The following is a 23,332-nucleotide window of genomic DNA, read 5'->3' as shown; positions in this document are numbered from 1 at the left end:
AATATTAAGCTTGCTGGTTGTTTCTTCACCTAAAAGTTTACTTTTCCTTTATTAAACTTTATGTAATGGTACAAAAATATAGCCTTCTGGAACTTTTTCAGTCTGTGCTTTTAGCTTCCAGAAGTTTTTCTTTCTCTTTTCTCTCTCTTTTTAAAGCATGAGATGTCAGATATTGTAAAAATGAATAAAAGCCTCCATGTCTACTCTAGAGGTGGATATATGTTAATGAGTATTGGTTAAAACAAAAGAATCAGTTTTCCTTTAAATGTGCCATTTAGACTTTTTAAATACTGATATTATGCTTATTCCATCTTGGGTAGTCATTTTGTTTTATAAATAAGTTGAGAATGATTAGTAAGAATCTTGTTTACGTGTATTCTTTTGTCTTTTCTATTTGAAAAAAGATGCCTTTACAGGCAAGTCAGTTACCACAATTTAAAATTTCTAACTATGACCTTAAAGTAAGACATGCATTTTAACATTGCAGCCGGATGCACAGAAAAATAATTACAAGTTTCATGAAAAAAACCCTTACTGTATGTAAAGTGATATTCTATTCCATTCTATTCTATTCTTATTCCTCCATTCTATTTTATGCTATGCTGTTCTGTTTATTCTATTCTATTCTATTCTATTCTATTCTATTCTATTCTATTCTATTCTATTCTATTCTATTCTATTCTATTCTATTCTATTCTATTCTATTCTCCTTCCACACTTCCTTCTCAGTGCTGATTGGCTGGTGCCCATAGTTTGGAAAATAACACCAAGTTGGAAAGTAGAAGAAATTACAGAAGCTGGGAAATTACTTTGTTAAAGACAAAGTAACCTGCTCTGAGAACTCTGAGAGTAATACAGAAAGATGTTCTTAAAACACTTATAGTATGTTGGTTGGGCAGGGTTTGTGAGTGTATGTCTGTGTCTGTATAGTGACTATAATATCTGATTTCTATAAGCTACTTTTGAAAAGTATCCTTTTATATAACATCAGTGAACTGTAGTTGTAAAAATAAAACCAGGAGAACATATAGTAAATTTCAAAATATTTGTAAGTGCTGCAGGGAGAGATTGGTGATGGCCTCGTTAGAAAGGTAAAAGTTAAATAGGAACTTAAAGGGTGGGCTTAGAATGTGTGTAGGTTGGAGAGAGAGTCAGCACATTCCACTGATGGTAATGTGATGGTAAATGTAATAGAATTGGGAATATAATTGGTTTAGAATTGGGAATGAAACAATATATTCAGGAAGAGTGAGAAGTAGCATCTAGCGATAATATAGAATTCACATTGGTCATGAGTGGAAGACTAAACTGAAAAGGAGAGGCCAGATTACAAAGTGATTTAGACTTTATCTTGTAGGCAGTGGGTCTCTCTCTCTGTCTGTCTCTGCCAACATGTACTGCTCCATCTCTCTTGGTTACTGTTTGTATTGTATATCATTTTTCATCCTTTTACTTTTAAGTTGTTTGTGTCTTTGAATCTAAAGTATTAATTCCTAGGGATAGATTATAGTTGCAGCTTTCTTTTTATATAGCCTTTTGATTGTATGCTTAGTTCTTTCACATTTTATGTAGTGTGTGATGTAGCTGGAATTACATGTGCCATTTTGCTCTTTGTTTTCTATATCTCTCATGTTATATTTGTTCTTCCATTCTTCGTTACTATCTTCTTTTGTGTTGAACAAATATTTTTTAGTGTATCGTCTTAAGTCTGCTGTTGATTTTTAACATTAAATTATTTTCTTAGTGGTTGCTCTAAGAATTACAGTTTACATTCCAATTTATCACCATTAACTTTAGGTTAATACTGACCTAATTTCTGTAAAATATAGCACTTTTGCTCCATTATAACTGTTTTCTCCCCCTCCTTTTTGCTGTTATTGCCTTATATATTACATTTATTTACGTTATAAACCCAACTGTTATCATATTCTTTTAATGAAATTAAGAGGAAATAAAAATATATTTATAGTCTTTTATATTTTCTCATTTATATTTAATATATGTGGTGGTCCTCACTTGTTTTCGTGAATTCCAGTTAACATGTGGTGTCATTTTCTTTTAGCTCAAGGTACTTGTTCAAGTATTTCAACTTATTCTCCATCTTTTTTTTTAAGTGTGAGGATGTCTTTATTCTTCCTTTCTTGTTTGAAGAATACTTTTGCAGTAAATAGAATTCTTAGTTGATAGTTTTTTTTTATTTTTTGTTACTGCCTTCTAGCTTCCGTTTTTTCCTGATGATTAGTCGGCTATTAATTGTATTGTTTTTCCCATGTATGTGATGAGTGATTTCTCTGTTGCTCCTCTCATGTTTTTTTTTTGGTGGCTTCAAACTGTTTAAATGTGAAATGCTTAGATGTTGATCCCTGTGTTTATCATATTTTGGGTTCATTGATAATTTTTTTTCTTTTCTTTCTTTTTTTTTTTTTTTTGAGACAGAGTCTCTCTCTGTCAGCCAGGCTGGAGTGCGGTGGCACGATCTCGACTCACTGCAACCTCTGCCTCCCGGGCTCAAGCAATTCTCCTGCCTCCGCCTCCCGAGTCGCTGGGATTACAGGGGTGTGCCACCACACCCGGCTAATTTTTGTATTTTTAGTAGAGACGGGGTTTCACCATGTTGGCCAGGCTGGTCTTGAACTCCTGACCTCAGGTAATCCACCCGCCTCGGCCTCCCAAAGTGTTGGGATTATAGACGTGAGCCACCGTGCCTGGCCGGTTCATTGATCTTCACGGTTTGATAGATTAGTGGTTTTCAGCAAATTTGGGGAATGTTCAGCCATTATTTCTTCTAACATTTTTTTCTCCTTTCTCTTTTTCCAGTTCTGCTTTTACACATATGTTGATATGTGTGATGTTATCCCAGAGGTCTCTGAGGCTCTGTTTATTTTTCTGCAGTATTTTTTCCCTCTTTGTTCTTTCTTTTGGACAATCTCTATTTCTTCAAGTTCACTGGGTTTTTTTTTTTAATGCCATCTCAAATATTTTCTTGAGGACATAGTGAATCTCATTTTTGTTATAATGTGTTTCAACTCTAGTTAATTCTCATGTTTTAAAAGTTAGCATTTCTTTATTGAGATTCTCTGTGTTGTGTAATTGTCATTTTTCTTTAATTTTTAAAATATGGTTTCCCTTAATTTTTTGAACTTAATTATAAATTATAATAGCTGCTTTGTATTCTTTATCTGCTAAATCCAACAGCTTTGCCCACCAGGAGTTAATTTCTGTTGACTACTTTTTTTTAACCTGATTATAGGTCAACTTTTCCTGTAGTTTGCATGTCTCACAATGTTTTTTTCAATTGAACATATTATATAATATATTGTAGCAATGCTAGGTTCTGAATTTTTTTGAGACAGATTCTGGCTTGTTTTCTAGGCTGGAGTGCACTGGCATGATCTCAGCTTACTGCAGGCTCCACCTCCTGGGTTCAAGCAGTTCTCCTGCTTCAGCCTCCCGAGTATCTGGGATTACAGGCATGTGCCACCAAGCCCGGCTAATTTTGTATTTTTAGTAGAGACTGGGTTTCACCATGCTGGTCAGGCTGGTCTTGAACTCCTGTCCTCAGGTGATCTGCCCGCCTGAACCTCCCAAAGTGGTGGGATTACAGGCGTGAGCCACTGCACCCAGCCACTTTCAGCATTTTTTGATGATCCTATATGTGAGTTGGGAAGTATATTCAAAATTCTGACATTTTTCACATTAGCCTTGGCTTTTACTTTCTCCGGGGCTCTGTTGAGCTTCCCTCCGCCCCCATATGTGCACTGCCTGTCAGACAGTTATGTGTGGGGAGCTAATTTAGGCCCTCTGTGCCTCTCTCATTTCCAGTATCCCCTTATTACATTTCTGGGTGTCCTTCTAGTCTGTCATTTTCTCCAACTGGGACTACATTCTCATTTTAGCAGAGCTATGGGCCTTTCCCCTTTCTGTCCTTCCAAATTTGCTATTTTTATTGCCAGTGCTACTAGGCATGGGTTTTTGCTCTCTATCCTAAATGACCATAGCCCTCTGGTTTTCACTGCCAACACTGCCCTGGGAAAACTGCCTCACTGATTGAGTTGGGTGGTTGTAGGGGGATGGTAGCATCGCTTGGCAAAGAAGGCCATTTTCCTCTACTGTTCTGTCATATCTAGCAGCTTTTCAAGAATAAATGCTTCTCAATTTGTTGTTGCCTTTGCTCAGTTTCCAGAGCCCTGAAGTGATTGTTTTCTTCAGTGTACTTCAGTTTTATAAGTATTGTGGGGGAGTAGATTTGCTACTGTCATCATTCTGCTGTACCTGGAAATCTCTCCTCAAACTTTCTAACCCCTTAGGACCCTGTGTCCTACACCCACTTTAATTCAATCTAGTCAGTTTTTTTCACCATTGTTCTACTGAAACCATTCTTGTAAGAGTCACCAACATCTTGCATTTGTCATAGCAATTGTCATTTTCCTGTGTTTATCTAGGCATTATCCTTCTGCCTATTTCTGGAATATGCCAAGCCCACCACTGAGTTTTTACATTTGCAGTTCCCTGTAACCATCTTCCCTAGATCTTCACATGGTTCTTACCTTTATATCATCCAGGTTGATGTTCATATCTTAACCTCCTTCATAAGGTTTTCTCCGGCTTCCTTATGTAAAATGTAGATATTTCTAAAGTAACACAATAGGAACAGAAGAGTAAACATAGATGAATATTTAGGTCCTTATACTTGCTTCACTTAATGCATCTTTCAGTAGCTTTTGACATAAATCATCACTCAGTTTTTCTAAAAATTTTTTAACGTGGCTTCTAAGATAACATTCTTTCTTATTTTTCTTCCTGCTTTATTAACTACTCCACTCTGTCCTCTATTTTTCATTTCATGAATTTTTTTTCTGTATGAACTTCTTCCGTAGGTGATATCATTAGGTACCCTTGCTTTAAATCTTCTTTATCTAGATGACTCCCAAATGCATTTTTCCAGCCTTAGCTTCTACCCTGACCTCACGTGAATGTCGTATAAGGATTTCAAACTTAATAGATAAAAACTTAATAGGTTAAAAAAAACTTAATAGATAAAAAACAGAACTCTTGATCTACTTTTTCCTTCAAATTTATTCTCTTAAATTTTTAGAATGCTTTTTTTTTTTTTGAGACGGAGTCTTGCTCTGTTGCCCAGTGCTGTGGCGTGATCACAGCTCACTGCAGCCTCCACCTCCTGGGTTCAAATGATAGAATGCTTTTCTGAAAGGTAAATCTGATTGTATCACTTTCCCGGTCAAAACCTCCATTAGCTTCCCTTTACATTTAGAGTGAAATTCAGTTTCTTACCATGTTTGATGAAGGTTTATATGATCTTGTGCCTGCCTACCTCTCTGAACATAACTCCTACCTCTCTGAACTTAACTCCCACCTTTCTCTCCTTACTCAGAATGATGCAGCCGTATTATCTTTCTGGCTATTTCTTGAATATGCCAAGCCCACCACTACTAGGTTTTTACATTTGCAGTTCCCTATAACCACAGTGCTGTTTCCTCAGATCTTCACATGGTTCTTACCTTCATCTCATTCAGGCTTGTGTTCATATCTTACCTGTTTCATGAGATTTTCTGTAACTTCCTTATCTAAAATAAGACATTTTTAAAGCAACACAATAGGAAGAGTAAATGTAGATGAATACTTAGATCCTTGTTCTTGCTTCACTTATGCATTCTTTTTGATCAAAAGTATTATGCACAATCTTATCAACTTCTCTTATCTGGGAATTTAATACTCTGTTACCTTGGTTAGTGAGTCTGGAAAAATAAATAACTTATTTTAACATAGTTGGCTATGTTAAAAAAATCAGTCTTAATAGCTGTATGTTATGAGAGGAATGAGTATTGATTTACTAGCAGTTCTCCCTCAAAGCCAGCTACCTAAATGTGAATTAACAAAGTATAGAGGCTGGGCGCTGTGGCTCACGCCTGTAATCCCAGCACTTTGGGAGGCTGAGGCAGGTGGATTGTCTGAGGTCAGGAGTTCGAGACCAGCCTGGCCAACATGGTGAAACCCTGTCTCTACTAAAAATATTAAAATAATTAGCTGGGCGTGGTGGCAGGCGCCTGTAATCCCAGCTACTCAGGAGGCTGAGGCAGGAGAATCGCTTGAAGCCAGGAGGCAAAGGTTGCAATGAGCCGAGATCACGCCATTGCACTCCAGCCTGGGTAACAAGAGTGAAACTCTGTCTCAAACAAACAAACAAACAAACAAAGTATAGAAATACTTCCAGAAATAGCTTCAATTTGGGATGGAAATGGACACAATTTTGAAGTTGGTAGTTTTCTGTGTTCCTCTCTCTGTACTAGTCAACACTTAAGAGTCTTTTGTCAGTTATTTGTTAAAGTAATTGTACTGTACTTTCTGACTTATTTTCTGTTTACTTTCTGACTTTCTGTTTCCGTTACTTTTACTAACAAGTAATGGAATGAAAGATTGATATCTTATAAAAGGATTTTAAATACCATTGTACACATAAGCCCAACTCCGAAAGGTCAGTTTAAAGGAACATTCACTTCTGCTCTCATCTTCTAAGAACTAGAAACCATCCTACCCTTCCTATTCTAGGATAGCTATCTTTATCTGGTTCTTTGGTCCCAACACATCCTCATCCCCATCCTTCTTGGCCTCTTTTCTGACCGTAACACCATTTCCTTTCCAGATTCTCAGGTGTATACTTTATGTTTTCTAGCTCTTCTAAATCATTACTTTAACTAAAGCTTTATTTTTTTGGCTAGAAAGCTGGCATTTTGGTATTGCTTGTGTGTGTTATGTAATTTGTCCTTCATTAAGTGGATTTCTGACAGTCAAGTATATTGTTGGACTATAATAACCTCTTTGTTAATGTACAGTCTAGTCAGATTTACTGCTGCGAAGTCTGTGGTATTAAGAAATCATCATATTATTTAGTGATTTCTTTTTTTGAAGAATGAACATAACTTTGAAACTTCCCAAAGGGAAAATAGTTTTGTGTGGTCTACAAATCTATCAGGACTGTATAATTTCTTTTCTTTTCTTTCTTTTTTTTTTTTTTGAGATGGAGTTTCGCTCTGCATTCACTTTTTCTAAAACTTAGCAACTGAGCTCTTTTCATGGAGTTGATGCTCAGTTTTTTTTTTTCACTGCATCTTAGAAAACAATAAGGTCAAGCTATTTGTGGTAAAGTAACAGTTCTTACAGTTTTGAATTCATGGGAGACTGTTGTTTTTGTGAAATATACAAATGAATTGCTAGAAAGATGAAATTTTTAAAAATACAAAATATGGATCCTAATTCTTATTACCATATTCTTAGATATCAATTTATTCTCTCATTGTTATAAAAGCTCTAAACACTCTCAATTTCTGTATTTGTCTTATTGGAGAGCAGTAACAGATAGTTCATGGACTAGTAACAAATATTTTGCAGATGAGAACCAGTCTACAGATCACACTTTTTAGTAGCATATCTATAGCTTGCTAATTTTAGTGCTTAATGTTATTTCAGAAGCATCTTGTTCAATATGATGAATAGCTGTTATCCTTTAAAAATATATTTTTATGTGTTTCCTTTTCAGAATCGAGAGCTCCAGATCATGAGAAAGCTAGATCACTGTAACATAGTCCGATTGCGTTATTTCTTCTACTCCAGTGGTGAGAAGGTAGGTTTGACACAAAGTGTGTATTGAATATTGTGATAAATTTGTTATTTTTCTAGAAATTAATCTCCCCACCGCTCATAGACAGTTTTGCTAATGGAATGGAAAAATTCTGAAACACTTGCCCCAGCAATACTCAGCCCAAGGTATGGTCATTGAATATCATTAGTTATATCAGGAAAGCATTAGTAAGATAAAAGGAATGCACTTTTAAGAATTTTCTTCTTTGTTAAAGTATGTCTTCACTTCTCAAGAAAATCTATATACTTTTTTTTTTTTTAAAGACATCTATGTTCCTTATGTGCTTACGCAGCCCTCTGATAGTTTACCTATTTATTGCAGGGAGGAAAATTAAGTCATTTTGTTAAGTGAAGTTGATAAGAGGTAAAGAGGTAGCAAGAGGACTGATAGGAACAGAATGAGAGTTAAACATTTGGAAGCAAGTTGAGCCATCCTTGGCCAGTGAAAAAGTTGGAAAAGATGTAATATTGCAGAGCTTACTTTAAGTGATCCCTATGTCTGACCACATAGAATTCTGCAAAACCAAAGGATAAAGAAGACTTTGTGCTGTTAATAACTCCTCCCAACCCCTTTCTCTTCAGAAGACACAATAATCAATGAAGTTGGAGCAAAGAAAATAAATTTCTTCTGTTTTTCCTTGGTGTCTTTATTTTTCTGCCTGTCGCTATCCTTTCTTTCTTTTCACTGGTTTGGAGTGCATACGCAGGGCAGGTAACAAATCACTTGATTCTTTTGGCTAAATAAATATGACTTTGGATAACTTCAGTTGGTCTTTTGGACTTCAGATTTCATGCATATAGTATCTAATGTTCTTAGATCCATAATACTTGATTCCTAGCTCAGTGTTCTTGTTACTTTATGTAACTTTTTTAGTATAACAGTTTTAAGCCATTTTCTATTAAGCTTTTTTTTTTACAGCAAATATTGCCTGACAACATTTTCTATTAAACTTTATTTAGATTATTTCCATAGAAAGTCTTTTTTCATTACAGTGCCTATTATATAGGAAGATGTCAATGTATTAAGCCCGAATTTTGATATAAATACCTACAGTCATATAATTGTTGTGTATATACACATGTATTACAACCAATACGTTTTAACAACTATAGTTAGCAAATTGGCCCTTTATTGACACTTGCTTTTCAGTTGCTTTTTTTTTTTTTTCAGTTTAAATGATACCTCTGGTTTACTAGGGATTGTGAACCCTCATAAGTATTAGAGCTTTTTAAAACCTACCAAATGGCCTGTTATTATCTTTATTCTGATCTGTTTTGGCATGTGTTTGCTTTTTCCTGTCTCTTCCTAAGTAAAATTGTACAGCCTCTGTTAGGTTCACAAGTACACTCTTTGTAATGAAATTTTGCATCTTCATTTTGTTGTTGTTGTTGTTGTTACTAGATACATCATGATACTCCTGGGTAAGAATTATTTGTTCCATAAACTGCTGGATTACAATAGATTCATTTGAAAAAAGGCCTCCTCCCAGAGTTCTTAAACATTTTCTCTTTGATTACTTACTTTAATGTATATAGCATTCCTTATATGCTAGGCACTGTTTAATGCTTTATAAATATTAACTCATTTAACTCTTAAGAAGTTGAAGAGCAGAAAAGAAAGACTATCAAAACGTTTGAATGCAAGGCACCTGATGGCTTACTTGTCTGGTTTTGGTTTGGTGGAAAGCTCCTGTCATAGTCAGCTCTTGCCCTGACTGAATCCTGCATCGGGGGTGACAACTGACTGCCTCTTATCTGTATGCCCCAGAGGATAATTTCCTCTCTGCTGCTGTTCTCAGTTTCTTACTTATCTTAAAGGTTCTTACAGATAAAGAGCAATTAGAAGTCATTAATAGAGATTAACCTCTATTATAAAAAGTAATAGACCTAATATTTTCTTTATGTCAGAACTTTCTCTTGAGCTTTGTAAATTTTCCAAAAATTTTTTTAAAAAAAGATACCTCCTAATTTTGGGATAGCTTCATTAAAAACAAAAAGGAAGAAGAGAAGAAAAGTTGTGATATATTGCTGAAAATAATGGTCCTTCTTTGTCAATAAAAGGAAATTTTTCTAAGATGTGCAGAAATACATAGGTTCAAGACTTCCCGTAATCTCCCAGCCACCAAAGAGAGAATTTCTTTTTGCCCCATTCATGATCTCCACTTCTGAATTGTTCTGGCAGGGCTAAGATATCCTTCAGGAGACCAAGTAGTAAACTATTTCTTCCCATAGGAGAAGATGGATTCTTTTCTAGGGTTGAGTGCTCAGGTTAGTTATTTTCAGTTCTGACTTTCTTGGAATAGGTTACTGAGAGTATCCACTGCTGTTTAGAAAGGAACCTAAATGTCTGTGAAATTCTTGCAAATCCTTGAAGATGATTTATCTTGGAATGTGGCAGTCCTATATTTGGTAGGCATTTTTCTAGCAGAAGCATTATGTATTGCTTGTGTATATTATATATGAGAAGAGTTTTGTAGGATGAAATAATAAATTAATCATTTGAGATGCTTATGACGCATGCAAGTAGAGATGCCCAGTAGATGGATAGATGTGTGACTTCGTAGATGGTGGTGGTGGCTCTAGGTGGAGAAGTGACATTGACAAAGTAGGATAAAGAGGGTGTGTAGCCATGTGGAGCTTGGTGGGGAGGAGACATGGAGTGCTGTTTGAGGCCAGGACGGTGAAAAATCAGCGGTTTGGCAATATTTATTGCCTTTTGTTTCTAGAATTTGTCAGGAGGTGACCAGTCTTCATTTGAAAGAACTGCAAGGAAACCAGTGCCTTTAGGTGAGATTCAGGTTTTCTCTGGCGCAAAACGGTAAAAAGAACCCTGCATGAAGAAATTGAGGTCATTAGAAATTTTCTTGAGGTTTCAGTTTTCTTTTTGAGGTTTCTTTTGACGTTTAGGTGAGATCCAGGTTTTCTCTAGGGTAAGACAGTAAAAAGAAACCCTCCATGAAGAGATTGAGGTTATTAGAAATTTTCTTTTTGAGGTTTTTGAGAGAATGTTATGGGAGGGAGATCAGTGATAAGAACATGAGCCTACAGGAAGTTTGAGGAGGCAATTAGGGAGATTAGTTGAGGACATTGTGAAGATGAGAAAGAATAACTCATTGTTTCAGGATTAGAGAGATTAAAGACTTGGTTAGGTTCTAGAATAGATGACTTAAAATGCATTTGGGAATTTAAAAAAATTCTCTCATTCTCTATAACATCTCTGACTTTCTTTCCCTCTCTTTTTTCTATCAGTCTCTTTCTCTAGCCCTTTTTTCTCCTTTGTCTTTAGTCTCTCTTCACCTTTCTGGATTCCTCAACCTTTCACTGTAGGCTCCAGGTCTCTATCTTTCTGTCTCTGGGCTTTTGTCCACCTCTCTTGGTCTGTGTCACCCCCTTTTAGGATTTCTTTTCCCTCCATATAACTCTTTCTTTTTTCTCTGTCTCTTTCTTTCTTGTCTCTCTCTTCTCCCCCACACCCTTTTTCTCTCTGTCTCTCTCCCTCTCTTATTTCCTTTTTATGGGTCTCCATCAACTTCTTTCTCTGGGTTTCTATACCCGTCTTTCAATGGGATTTTACCCATCCCACTCTCTTTCTGATTGCTTCTAAATCTGTATATGGGTTCTCATCTGTCTTAAATCTTCTTCGTTGTCTCTCTTAGTGTCTCTTCTCTCTGGGCCTCTATTACTCCCTTTTTGGAAAATGTTAAGGAAAACAACTAAATTATTCACTACTACTGTCCTGACCTTTGACTTCAGTTCTGTGTATCTTATTCCATACGTACATGTTTATATAGGTGTATGCATAATTATTTATGATCTCATAAAGATTTTTTTCTCTTGCCTCATAATATGTGTAGGTATTTTGGTTATCTAATATTCCATTGTTATACTATATAATATTTTATCTATTCCCACATCGTTATTTTTAATTTTAGAATTGTAGCTAAGCTACCCTGTGGCCTTGTCATAATTTCTGTCTGTAAGTACTTTTGCAGCTCTGGGAGAATTAAAGTAGGATTTCTGTAATAACAGGCATGTTTTACATTTCATTGACCACAGTTTGACTGAATGGTATGTCTATTTTGGTAACCTTCTTTTTATTGTATTCTGCCTTTTGCATTTTAAAGACTTTCTTTAGGGATAGTGGATAATCAGCTTTTATCCTGTAACAGGGGAAAGGGGTAGCCAATGTAACTAGAAGAAAGAGGAATTAAGTCAGGACAGAGATTAGAGATGTGTACTAATTAGCCTTAGTTTTCTGGTTGGAATTATTAATGTTTGCTGTAGTAACTAGAGCATCATGTAGTCAATTCATATACTCTATGTTACCCAGTAGTAACTAACTATGATTTAGTTTAGAGTAAGTAGTACCTCCTCTCTTACCTTCCCATTAGAGAAAAATGAGATATTTGAGTGTTTTGAAACCCTGGGCTTATAGTTTTGTGAGTTGCAAGTATCTTACAGAATAGTCTTTCTCTTTTTTTAATATTTGGCAGTAGAAACTTTCTACATCCCCAATGAAATTTTCCGAAGACCTCTGATAGAACATATGAAAAGCAGAGTTGCCCTAGTTGAAGCTAAGGTGTGGGATCAGATGATTTTGCCTTTTCTGAGTTATAGCTTACCCCAAAGAACTCTAGGACTCTGAAGATCATATGATAAAAACCATGTTATGAGCTGGGTGTGGTGGCTCACACCTGTAATCCCAGCATTTTGGGAGGCCGTGGCGGGTGAATCGAGACCAGCTTGGCCAACGTAGTGAAACCCCATCTCTACTAAAAATACAAAAAATTATCTGGGTGTGGTGGCGGGTGCCTGTAATCCCAGCTACTCGAGAGGCTGAAGCAGGAGAATCGCTTGAACCCAGGAGGAGGAGGTTGCAGTGAGCCGAGATTGCCCCATTGTACTCCATCCTGGGCAACAACAGTGAAACTCCGTCTCAAAAAATAAAAAATAAAAATAAAAACTGTGTTATGTCTTCACAAGATCCTTAAATTTTATTTCAATCAATTAATAGTTTTCTGTAAGAAAAACTTCTCTAAGTAACTTTTCATTTAAAAGTTTTTTTCCTTGTGGTTCATAGATTACTTTAATAATAAAGCGAAAAACCTCTGCCTTCTACTTTGTGAGAGACTGTTCAAATAACAAAGATGACAGTTGATTTTATTTCTCATGCCACCTTTGTTCTATTGATAGTAATGGGGACCTGTATCCAGAAGGGGAGGATTGTACCACTGCATCTGGGATCAGGGAGCAGAATGCTGTGCTTAATTTTGCTGGTCTACCACTAGCTCTGGAGAGGAAAGGGTAGGGGTGACATATATGCCAAGGATTCATTCTGAAAAGTAAAGAGCACTGGCTTTGTAGCTAGAAATATTTGAGTTTGCATTCCATTTCTGCCACTTGATAGTAGTATGACTCTGGGCAAGATACTTACTTTTATAAGCCTCCTCCCCGCCATCTGCACAGTAGGGGTTTTGTAAGGAACAAATGTAATAAGGTTATCACGTGCTCATTATAGTACCCGGCATATAAATTAACACTTAATAAACATTAATTTACTATTTTACCTATTATTGTGTTTATTAATAGCAAATATATATTGCGCTTTTTATATGTCAAACATTGTCCTGAGCTGTTTACATATTTTATAACTCACTTAAACCTCATAGCAACCAATTAAAGAATGGGTACTATTTTATAGAAGCACTATTTTATAGAAGAAACTGATACAACAGCCGTTAAGTAAGTTACCATACAACTACTAAATGGCAATGTTGGGCGTCAGCTCCAAGTAGTCTGACTCCAGAGTCTGTATAGTATGCTATAGTGTTTAGCATAGGATGTACATTCCTCCAGAAGCAGTGTGCTAGAAATAGAACATTAAAAAATATCTTAGTAAATTATCAAGCAAGGGGAGATTATAATATTAATAGTAGTATTAGGCCAGTCAAGGTGGCTTACGCCTGTAATCCCAGCACGTTTGAGAGGCCGAGGCGGGTGAATCTCCTGGGGTCAGGAATTTGAGACCAGCCTGGCTAACATGGTGAAACCCCATTTCTACTAAAAATAAAAAAAATTAGCCAGGTGTGATGGCAAGTGCCTGTAATCCCAGCTACTCAGGAGGCTGAGGCAGGAGAATCGCTTGAACCCAGGAGGCAGAGGTTGCAGTGAGCCGAGATCGAGCCATTGCACTCCAGCTTGGGCAACAAGAGCGAAGCTCCATCTCAAAAAAAAAAAAAAAAATTAGTAGTAATAGTTGCAGTACTAGAAGTAGTGGTATTGATAATAATAGCTAAAAGGTATGAGATACTATATGCCAGGCATTAGTCTAAACACATTACTTATATTTACTCATTTAATCCTCACAACGGTTCTATGAAGAGGAGATGGAGAGAAGTTAAGTGACGTGACCTGCCCATAGAGTGATTTAAACCAGTATTTTAAATTTCTAGTTTGCAGGAAGTATGTGACTCTTCTAAAATAAAGATTGTGCATTTTTTCGAGGGAGCTAGCTTGGGTGTTTTATTAGGTTTTCAAAGAAATCTCTGACCCCCAAAAGATAAAACAGAACTATCAAGCCATTCACCCAAGAGCCAAGGAGATATAATTATAGCAAGCTATGTAAATATTTATAAATATTTATTAGAAATGTTTTGATGAGATTTGAGCCCCCACAGTCTAGCTCTGGATTCCATTAACCTTCCCTAATACCACCACTCTTAATTTTAGTATATGTTTTTCTTTTAATAAAGAACTTTTATCAGAGGTTTCTAAAACTTGTATGTATGTATGTATATGTACTCATTTCTAATTCAGTTTTAACTTTTTCGAGAGCAGGCATGTGTGCATATGGTTATATTAAGGGATGAAAGAAAGAAAGAAAAGGCCAAGAACAGTTCCTTCTTAATTTTGAAGCAGTATAGTATAAAGAATCAATTTGAGTATGAATAGTGACTCTGCTGTTCATGTGTCTGGCCATGAGGACTGGCTATGTGTCCTCAAGCAAATTGCTTAATTTTTCTCCTTATTGCTAAAATGAGGGTAATATATGTATGTATAATATATATACTTGTGTTTTATATATATTTTTATATATATACTTGTGTTATATACACCATGTGTATACACACACACACACACACACACTTATGTTACTGTGAAAATTGTGGCCATGTAAGTAAAATGTTTATAGTATCATGTATTAGTTTTTCTTTCATTACCTCTAACCATTAGTTCTTGGTGTTCCCTAGGGTTTTATTCTCCATTTTTCTTTACTTTCATACTTATCCTGGGCCATATTCTCAATCCTTGTGATTTCAGTGACTCTCTAATGTTTATCTTCAGTTGAGGTCTCCCTGATGAACTCTAGAGCCTCAAATTTTAGTACCAACCAGAAATCTCTACCTGGAAGCCTGAGCCGTCAACATTTAGCATGTTAGAATTTACGACTCCCCTTATCCCTGCCATATATTAATTATTAAAATAAGAAACCTGGATGTTATGCTAGACCTTTTTGTTGACTTATTTGAATCTGTTCTTTCTATTTCACTGATAATGCTGCCTTAGTTCAGGCCCACATTATTTCTTATCTAAACTCTTGGTGATTTCTCTTCTTCTAGTACATACCTTTACTTCCTCCCCACCCCTAGCCTAAAGAGTATTTTAAAACAGGGATAAATCATAGATTATTCTAAACAATTAGAAGAGACAGTATGGGTCATTGTCTTAAGAATTTATTGTCTGGGTTTACCAAAAGCTTTATATGATCAATTAGCATTGGAGATGTTGGAGATGGGAGTTGTGACCATCCCTAATGTAACATGGCAGCAGGCAATCCTTCTGATTGTATCACTTCTTCAGTTACCTAAAAGGTAAATTCCAGATTTCTTAGCATGACATACAAGGTCTTTGAACATCTATATCGTGACCTTACTTGACTCATCTCTCCTTTCTCACAGGCTATCTATGTTCTAGCCTTGCCCAAAGTATGTGCAATTGTCAGAATATGTTGTATTATCCCTGTTAATGCAAATACCTTCTGGAATGCTTCTTTCCTACCCTCCACCCCTGCTCTATTTTTGTTGAGTTCTTTTTCATTGTATTGTCACTGCTCAAAAGTAGCTCCATCTGATATCTCACTATTTTCTCTCCCCCAGCCCCCCTTTTAGCCCCAAAAGCTTCTCTCTCCTTGGAATATCTTGCACATACTTCTTTCATGACATTTTTCTTGTATTTTAATTATTATTTTTTTAACTAGATCTTTTTACTAGGTTGTGTAATTCTCAGCAGCATGGTGAGATTTTATTAATTTTGTTTCTTTAATGCTTAGCCCAGTGCCTGAGACAATGTGAAGTTGGCTATGTAGATTTATTGAAAGCCTTCTAGATAGTCGTAGAAAACTGAGAGCTAAAATAGGCTCAGCCCAGATATTAACATTTGTTTTTTGAAGTATATTAAGATTTATTATAGGTATTACAATAACTATTTCTATAGATTGTGTTATTGTAAAGGAATTATTTTCTTAATTTTACTTTTGGGATATTCATTGCTGAATATCAATATATAATTGTATAGAATTCAAGAGCATTAATTACGTATATGATATAATGCAGCTATCACTGTTATTTTTAAAACATTTTCCGTTTTATCACGAAATGGAATTGGAGTTTATCAGATGCCCTTTTGGTGATAATTGAAATGATCATGTGGGGTTTTTTCCATCATTTTATTAACATGATATATTACATTGATTTTCTTATGTTGAACCACTGTTGTATTCCTGAGATAAAGGATTATACCCCAATCTTGGTCATGGGGTATAATCTTTTAATATGCTATTAGATTTCATATTCTAGTATTTTCATGAGGATTTTTGCGTTTATATTTATAAGGGATATTGGTTGGTAATTTTTCTTTTTTGTGATGTGTTTATCTGGCTTTGGTATAGGGTAATGCTTGCCTTGTAGAATGAGGTAAGAAGTGCTCCTTCCTTTTCTGTTTTTTTAAGAAGAGTCTTAGAAAGATTATTGTTAATTTCTTCTTTTATAAACTGGCAGAAGTTACCACTGAAATCATCAGGTCCTGGACTTTACTTTGTTGGGAGGTTTTTTTCTTTATTACTAATTAAATCTCTACTTGTGTGTATGTTTGTTAAGATCGTCTGTTTCATTTTGAGTCAGTTTGATAATCTGTGTATTTGTAGGAATTTGCCCATTTCATCCAGGTTGTCTAATATGTTAACATACGATTATTTGTAGTATGCTGTTTTCATCCTTTTTGTCTCTGTGAGGTTAGTAGTAATGGCCCCACTTTCATTTCTGATTTTAATTCTTTTTCTTTTTATTTGTCAGTCTATCCCTACATCTAAACTCTTTTAAGGGTTTGTCAGTTTTGTTGATTGAAAAGAAAAAAAACTTTTAGTTTTGTTGATTCTGTTTTTTTTCTGTTCTCTGTTTTATTCATCTCTATTCATATATTTCTTATTTCCTTCCTTCTGTTAGCTTTGGGTTCAGTTTCTTCTTTGTAGTTCTCCGGTTGTAGAGTTAGATTAATGATTTGAGATCTTCTTTCTTAATGTAAGCATTTACAGCTGTAAATTTCCTTCTGAGCACTGTCTTTGCTGCATCCCGTAAGTCTTGGTATTATGTCTTAACTATGTAAAAATTTTTCTTGTTTGAGAGTATTATCTTAGTCAGTTTAGTGCTGCTATAAAGGAATACCTGAGGCCAAGTAATTTGTAAAGGAAAGAGGTTTATGTGGCTCACAATTCTGCTAGCTAGAAAGTGAAAGTCTCAGGCTACCTCCACTTGTGGTGGAAGGTGAAGGGGAGCCAACATATGCAGTGGTTACGTGGCCAGATAGCAGAGAGGTGTCAGGCTCTTTTTACCAACCAGTTGTAGTGGGAGGGAACTCATAGAATGAGAACACATTCATTACCAAGAGGAAGGCACAATTCCATTCATGAGGGATCCACCTCTGTGGTCCAAATACCTTCCATTAGACCCCATCTCCAACACTGAGGATCAAGTTTTACCATGAGGTTTAGGGGGACAAACAGTCCAAACTATAGCAAGTGTGTTGTCTGTTATCTTCTTTAAACCGTTGGTTGTCTACAGTGAATTGTTTAATTTCCACACATTTGTGAATTTTCTGGTTTCCCTTCATTACTAATTTTTAGTTTCATTTCATTGTGGTCAGAAAAGATATTTCATATGATTTCAGTCCTTTAAAATTTATTAACATTGTTTTGTGGCCTAATATATGGTCTATCCTGCATAGACCTATGCTCAGGTGCAAAATAATGTGTTCTCTGCTATTTGGGGGTGGCTGTATTCTGTATATGTATGTTGGGTCCAGTTGGTTTATAGTGTTGTTCAAGTTTTCTGTTTCCTTATTGATCTGTCTTGATGTTCTGTTCATTATTGAGAGTGGTATATTGAAGTCTCCAACTATTGTACAGCTGCCCATTTCTCCCTTCTATTCTGTTAGTCTTTGTTTCATGTATTGGGGGCTGTGTTGTTTGGTGCATTTGTGTATATAATTGTTATAGCTCCTTGATGACTTGATTTTTTTTATCAACATATGATACCGAAGGCTAGGTGCATTGGCTCACACCTGTAATCCCAGCACTTTGGGAGGCCAAGGCAGGTGTATCACCTGAGGTCAGGAGTTCGAGACCAGCCTGGCCAACATGGCAAAACCCCATCTCTACTAAAAAATACAAAAATTAGCCAGGTATGGTGGTGTGCGCCTGTAATCCCAGCTACTCAGGAGGCCGAGGCAGGAGAATCACTTGAACCTGGGAGGCAGAGGTTGAAGTGAGCTGAGATCCTACCACTGCACTCCAGCCTGGGTGACAGAGCGAGACTTTGTCTCAAAAAAAAAAAAAATATATATATATATATATTTATATTTTATATATATATTTATGTTATTTATATATATAACCTGAAGCCTTTTATTTTTTTCTTCTGGCCACCATTCTGGCTAGAGTCTCTAGTACAGAAGAGATAAATGCAGATAAATGCTTACTAGAAGAGATAAATGCAGACATTCTTGTTCTTGCTCCTGATTTTAGTGGCAAAGCATTCAGTCTTTCATCTTCAAGTGTGATGTTAGTCTTGGGTTTTTCATAGATATAATGTTATCAGTTGAGGAAGTTCTCTTCTATTTCTAGCTTGTTGAAGCATTTTTATGAAAGGGTGTTGGATTTTGGCAAGTGCTTTTTCTCTATTGATTATGTGGTTTTTGTTTTTATTAAAATGGTGTTTTATATAAGTTGATTTTTGAATGTTAAACCTACCTTACATTTCTGAGATTAATCTCACTTGGGTCATAGTGTGTAATCATTTTTATATGTTGCTAAACAGTACTTTGTTAAGAGTTTTTGCATCTATATTCATAAGGGATATCGATCAGTAGTTTTATTTTGTTTTTGTTTTTCTTGTCATGTCTTTGGTTTTAGTATCGGGTAATACTGGCTTCACAGAATGACATTGAGAAGTATTCCCTCTGCTTCTGTTTTTTGAAAGAGTCTGTGAAGAATTGGTTTTAATACCAATTAATAGGAACTATTTAGATAAACAGTGTAGAACTGATGTATGCCAAGGAGTACAGAGTATTTTAAAGACTTGGTGTTAATAGCACAGTGTGTGTAGAGGAGATACAAGTAGTTTGAAATTGCTGGTATATAAAGTTGGGGTAGTGGGGATTGTAGTGGAGATGAGGCTAGGAAAGTAAAAGTGGGTTCATATATGATTAGGTCAAGGTCAGCCTCCTAGTATAAAAATAATTTTGTTGTCGTTGTTCTTTTTCAATTAGATGAAAACCCCAAATTACAGAAATGGTACCTTGATCAGGTTGACAATATGCAATTCTCCCCTCTTTTCCTCTCTCTTTATCTTATTATATTATGAAAATTACTGATAGAAGTGAATTTTATTCAGTGAAATAAAGTGATTACCTATCTAAGTTCGCTTGGTCTATCTTCCTTAAAGTTTTATGTTGATGTCTTATTAAAGTGGTTTATTGATTATCTGGATGAAACTTGACTGATGAAATGCTAACATTTTCAATGGAGTATGACCTAGGAAGTGAATATATAAGTAATAATAAAGCTCTTGAGTTGGAATTATCGGGACCTCCTCATAAAGTATAAATGTTACTGACAGCAAATGAGGTGGTAATTATCATCTGCTCAAAAATAATCTAGGAGTTTCTTTTGAATATCAGTTGTCATCTGTTTTTATGTTATTTTAATATTTCAGCAAAACTAAAATGTTATTACATGCATACTGTATAAAAAATTGAAGTAATACAGAATGGAGTAAATTAAAATGAAATATTTTTTACCCTAATCCCTAAATTCCCTAATCCCACTCTTAACAGATATAAATTTCTTATATGCATGTATGAGCACATATATTATATGTAAATGTAGTAATAACATATGTATTTTGGAACATGTTCCCTTTTTACCAACAATACAGTAATAGGGCTTTTATGTCTATATGGACAGACCCTGCAAAGTTTCCCCTATTGTTAAGATATTATATGGTACATTTGTTACAGTTAGTTAATTATTATAGTTTATTCAGATGTCCTTAGTTTTTGTCTAAGGTCTTTTGTTTATGATCCCATTTGAGATACCACATTACATTTACAAAGTATAAGAAAGAATACCACATTGAGGATCCCTCATTACAATGTAATGAGATGTTAGTGGTCTTATCTTACTTACCTGCATGGCAGTTTCTTAGACTTTCCTTGGTTTTGATGATCTCGACAGTTTTTTGGAGTACTGGTCAGATGTTTTGTAGGATGCCTCACTATTGGAGTTTGTCTGCTTTTTTAATGATAAAACTGGGGTTACAGGTTTTTGGCAAGAAGACAACAGAGAGGTAAAGTGTCATTTTCATCACATCATATCAAGGACACATACTGTCGACATGCTTTATGAGTGCTGTTAACTGACTTTCAACACCTTACTGATGTAGTGTTTAGTTTTCTTGACTGTAAAATTACTCTTTTCCCCACTCTTTCCATACTTTATTCCTTGGAAGGAAGTCACTATGCAGAGACTACACCTAAGGTGGGAATTATGCCCCTATACTTCTTTTCCTTAATGGTGGAGTAGCTACACAAATTATTTCGATTTATTTTGTGTAAGAGACATGTCTCTTTTCCCCCATGTATTAATCTATTTAGTCATTTATTTCTATCAGTGTGGATTTGTGGATATTTATTTTATTGGCCACATTGTCCCAGGTTTGGCCATTGGGAGTTCTGTCAGCTACCTCCTGTGCTTCTTGTTTGTTTTTTTGTTTTTTGTTTTATTTATTATTATGGTTATTATTTTTAAGAAGGAGTCTCGTTCTGCCTATCAGGCTGGAGTGCAGTGGCTTGATCTCTGCTCACTGCAACCTCTGCCTCCCAGGCTCAAGTGATTCTCCTGCCTCGGCCTCCCAAGTAGCTGGGATTACAGGCGTCTGCCACCATGCCTGGCTAATTTTTTTATTTTCACAAGAGACGGGGTTTCACCATGTTGGCCAGGCTTGGCTCAAACTCCTGACCTCAGGTGATCCACCCACCTCGGCCTCCCGAAGTGCTGGGATTACAGGCGTGAGCCGCGGCGCTTGGCGGCTCCTGTGCTTCTTTAACATACTATCATGTGGGCTTTTTGTTTTATTTTAAAGCATGTTTTTGTTTTCTGGCATTATAAGATAATGGCATGCAGATGTGTTTTTAATTTCTTGCTCTTCACAAATTTTATGCATGCACGAGCGTGTACACACACCGAATTGTTTTCATAGATGTAATCCCTAAAGTGTCATTGCTGAGTCTAGTTGGGGGGGCTCTATGTCTTCACTTCTGAATTAATAACCCATTGCCTGCCCAATAGATTGCATGAGTTTGGACTTTCACAAGAATTGTTGTAGTTCATATTGGATGGTGATCTATTTCAATACTTAGTTTTCTCAGATTGAATTTTCTTTTCTAGTTTGATAGATGAAAAATTGTGGCTTATCGCTATCTTTATTACATTTCTTTAATTATGAGTGAGGCTGAGCATTTTTCTACAGTTTTGTTGGCCATTTTTTTGACCATCTGTTAATGCGTATTTCCATATTTCCTTTCTTGTTTTTGTTTGTTTGTTTTGCAGGGGTTGGGGTGGGCAACGGCATGATTTCGATCACTGCAACCTCCACCTCCTGGGTTCAAGCAATTCTCCTGCCTCAGCCTCCAGGGTAGCTAAGATTACAGGTGTCTGCCACCAAATCCAGCTAATTTTTGTATTTTCAGTAGAGGCAGGGTTTCATCATGTTGGCCAAGCTGGTCTCAAACACCTGAACTCAGCCTCAGCCTCCCAAAGTGCTGGGATTACAGGCGTGAGCCACCGTACCCAGTCTATATTTCCATGTTTTCTGTTTGAATACTGGTTTTTTCTTGTTGACTTCCAAGTACTATTTGTGTTTTAAAGAAAAACAAATCAGGCTTTTGTCATGTGTAGCAGAAGTTTATTTATTTGTTTATTTGCCAAATTGTCATGGTTTTTTTTACTGGGTTTGTGTGAGTTTTTTTTTCTTAAGGTAGTATAGATGTTTTACAGTTCTGTGTAATCAAATTGGCATTATTTTTCTCCATGGCTTAGCTCTTTTGTCTTCCAAGATTTGCAGAAATACCCATGTTTTCTTCTGGCACATTTATTATTTTTCTAAAAAAAAAAACCCTTTGGTAATTTTGGTGTTTATTTTGTTTTAAGGTGTGAGATAGGGATGAAATTTGCCTTAATCGTTGTATGCTAGGTGCCTACCCTTTCCCATTTCCTTCCCACAACCTCTCAAGCAAAAAGGTATTCTCTTACCTTATCCACACACTCTTTACTATTAGTACTATATTCTCATCTCTAGCCAGCCTGGCGTACCCATCAGAGAAAAGATAGCTATTTTGGAGATTTTTGCCAGTTGGAATGCCCAGTCCAATTCTGATGAGAATCCTGGGTTACTGTGATGCTGCATTTGATGTCTTATTGCTGGGATCTCTAATATGTTGTATTGCATTCCATCAGATTTTTAAAATTGTATCATGATTCTATTAAAAATGTAACCTCAAGTCATTTTATTTCCTTGACCTCAGAAGTTATCTGGAGATAACACATCATACTAATGTGTTTTCCAAAGGTAGGATGGAGTTATCTCAGCTGTTGTTGAGTTGTTGTTACATGTGATCAAAATTTTGTCACTTAAATTTCTTACTCAGTGTGTGGTTTTAATGTGGAGTTCATAGAAAAGTGGTTATCAGTGATTAGAGAATAGTTTATTAATAAAATTAATAACTAGGAAAACTGAGTCATAGAAATACTCCCTAAATTATACATTATGTAATTTTTTTGGAAGTTTCTAAGTAAGATCCACTTTGCATAATAGCAGATTCCTTTCAAAGGACTTCTGGCATTGACTCTTTTGCCAGTTTTTTGGAAACCTAGTATCAGTTATTTGAGGTTAGTAGACTCAGCGTTTTCAGCTCCTGCCTCCCAAATGATACTGTGTGTTCTATTTAGGTTTTTTAAATTTTTATTTTTTTTTTTATTTCTTTTTGTTTTGTTTTGTTTTGTTTTTTTGAGACAGTCTTGCTCTGTCACCTAGGCTGGAGTGCAGTGGTGCAGTCTTGACTACTG

The 23,332-nt window shown here is 35.8% G+C and overlaps 1 protein-coding gene across 2 annotated transcripts in view; it reads left to right on the top strand.

The window, feature by feature from the left end:
- GSK3B (glycogen synthase kinase 3 beta) overlaps positions 1–23,332 on the top strand; it is a 266,798-nt gene that overhangs the window by 138,898 nt on the left and 104,568 nt on the right. For both annotated transcript variants that reach the window (XM_003825159.6, XM_003825160.6), the window contains exon 3: positions 7,556–7,639. In XM_003825159.6, the coding sequence (XP_003825207.1) occupies positions 7,556–7,639 (84 nt within the window). The remainder of the gene's footprint in view (positions 1–7,555; positions 7,640–23,332) is intronic.

This window comes from Pan paniscus, chromosome 2, assembly GCF_029289425.2.
Source record: "Pan paniscus chromosome 2, NHGRI_mPanPan1-v2.0_pri, whole genome shotgun sequence".
Taxonomy (NCBI): Eukaryota; Metazoa; Chordata; class Mammalia; order Primates; family Hominidae; genus Pan; species Pan paniscus.
The sequence above is the reverse complement of the archived record's forward strand: the minus strand, read 5'-3'. Positions and strand labels throughout refer to the sequence as shown.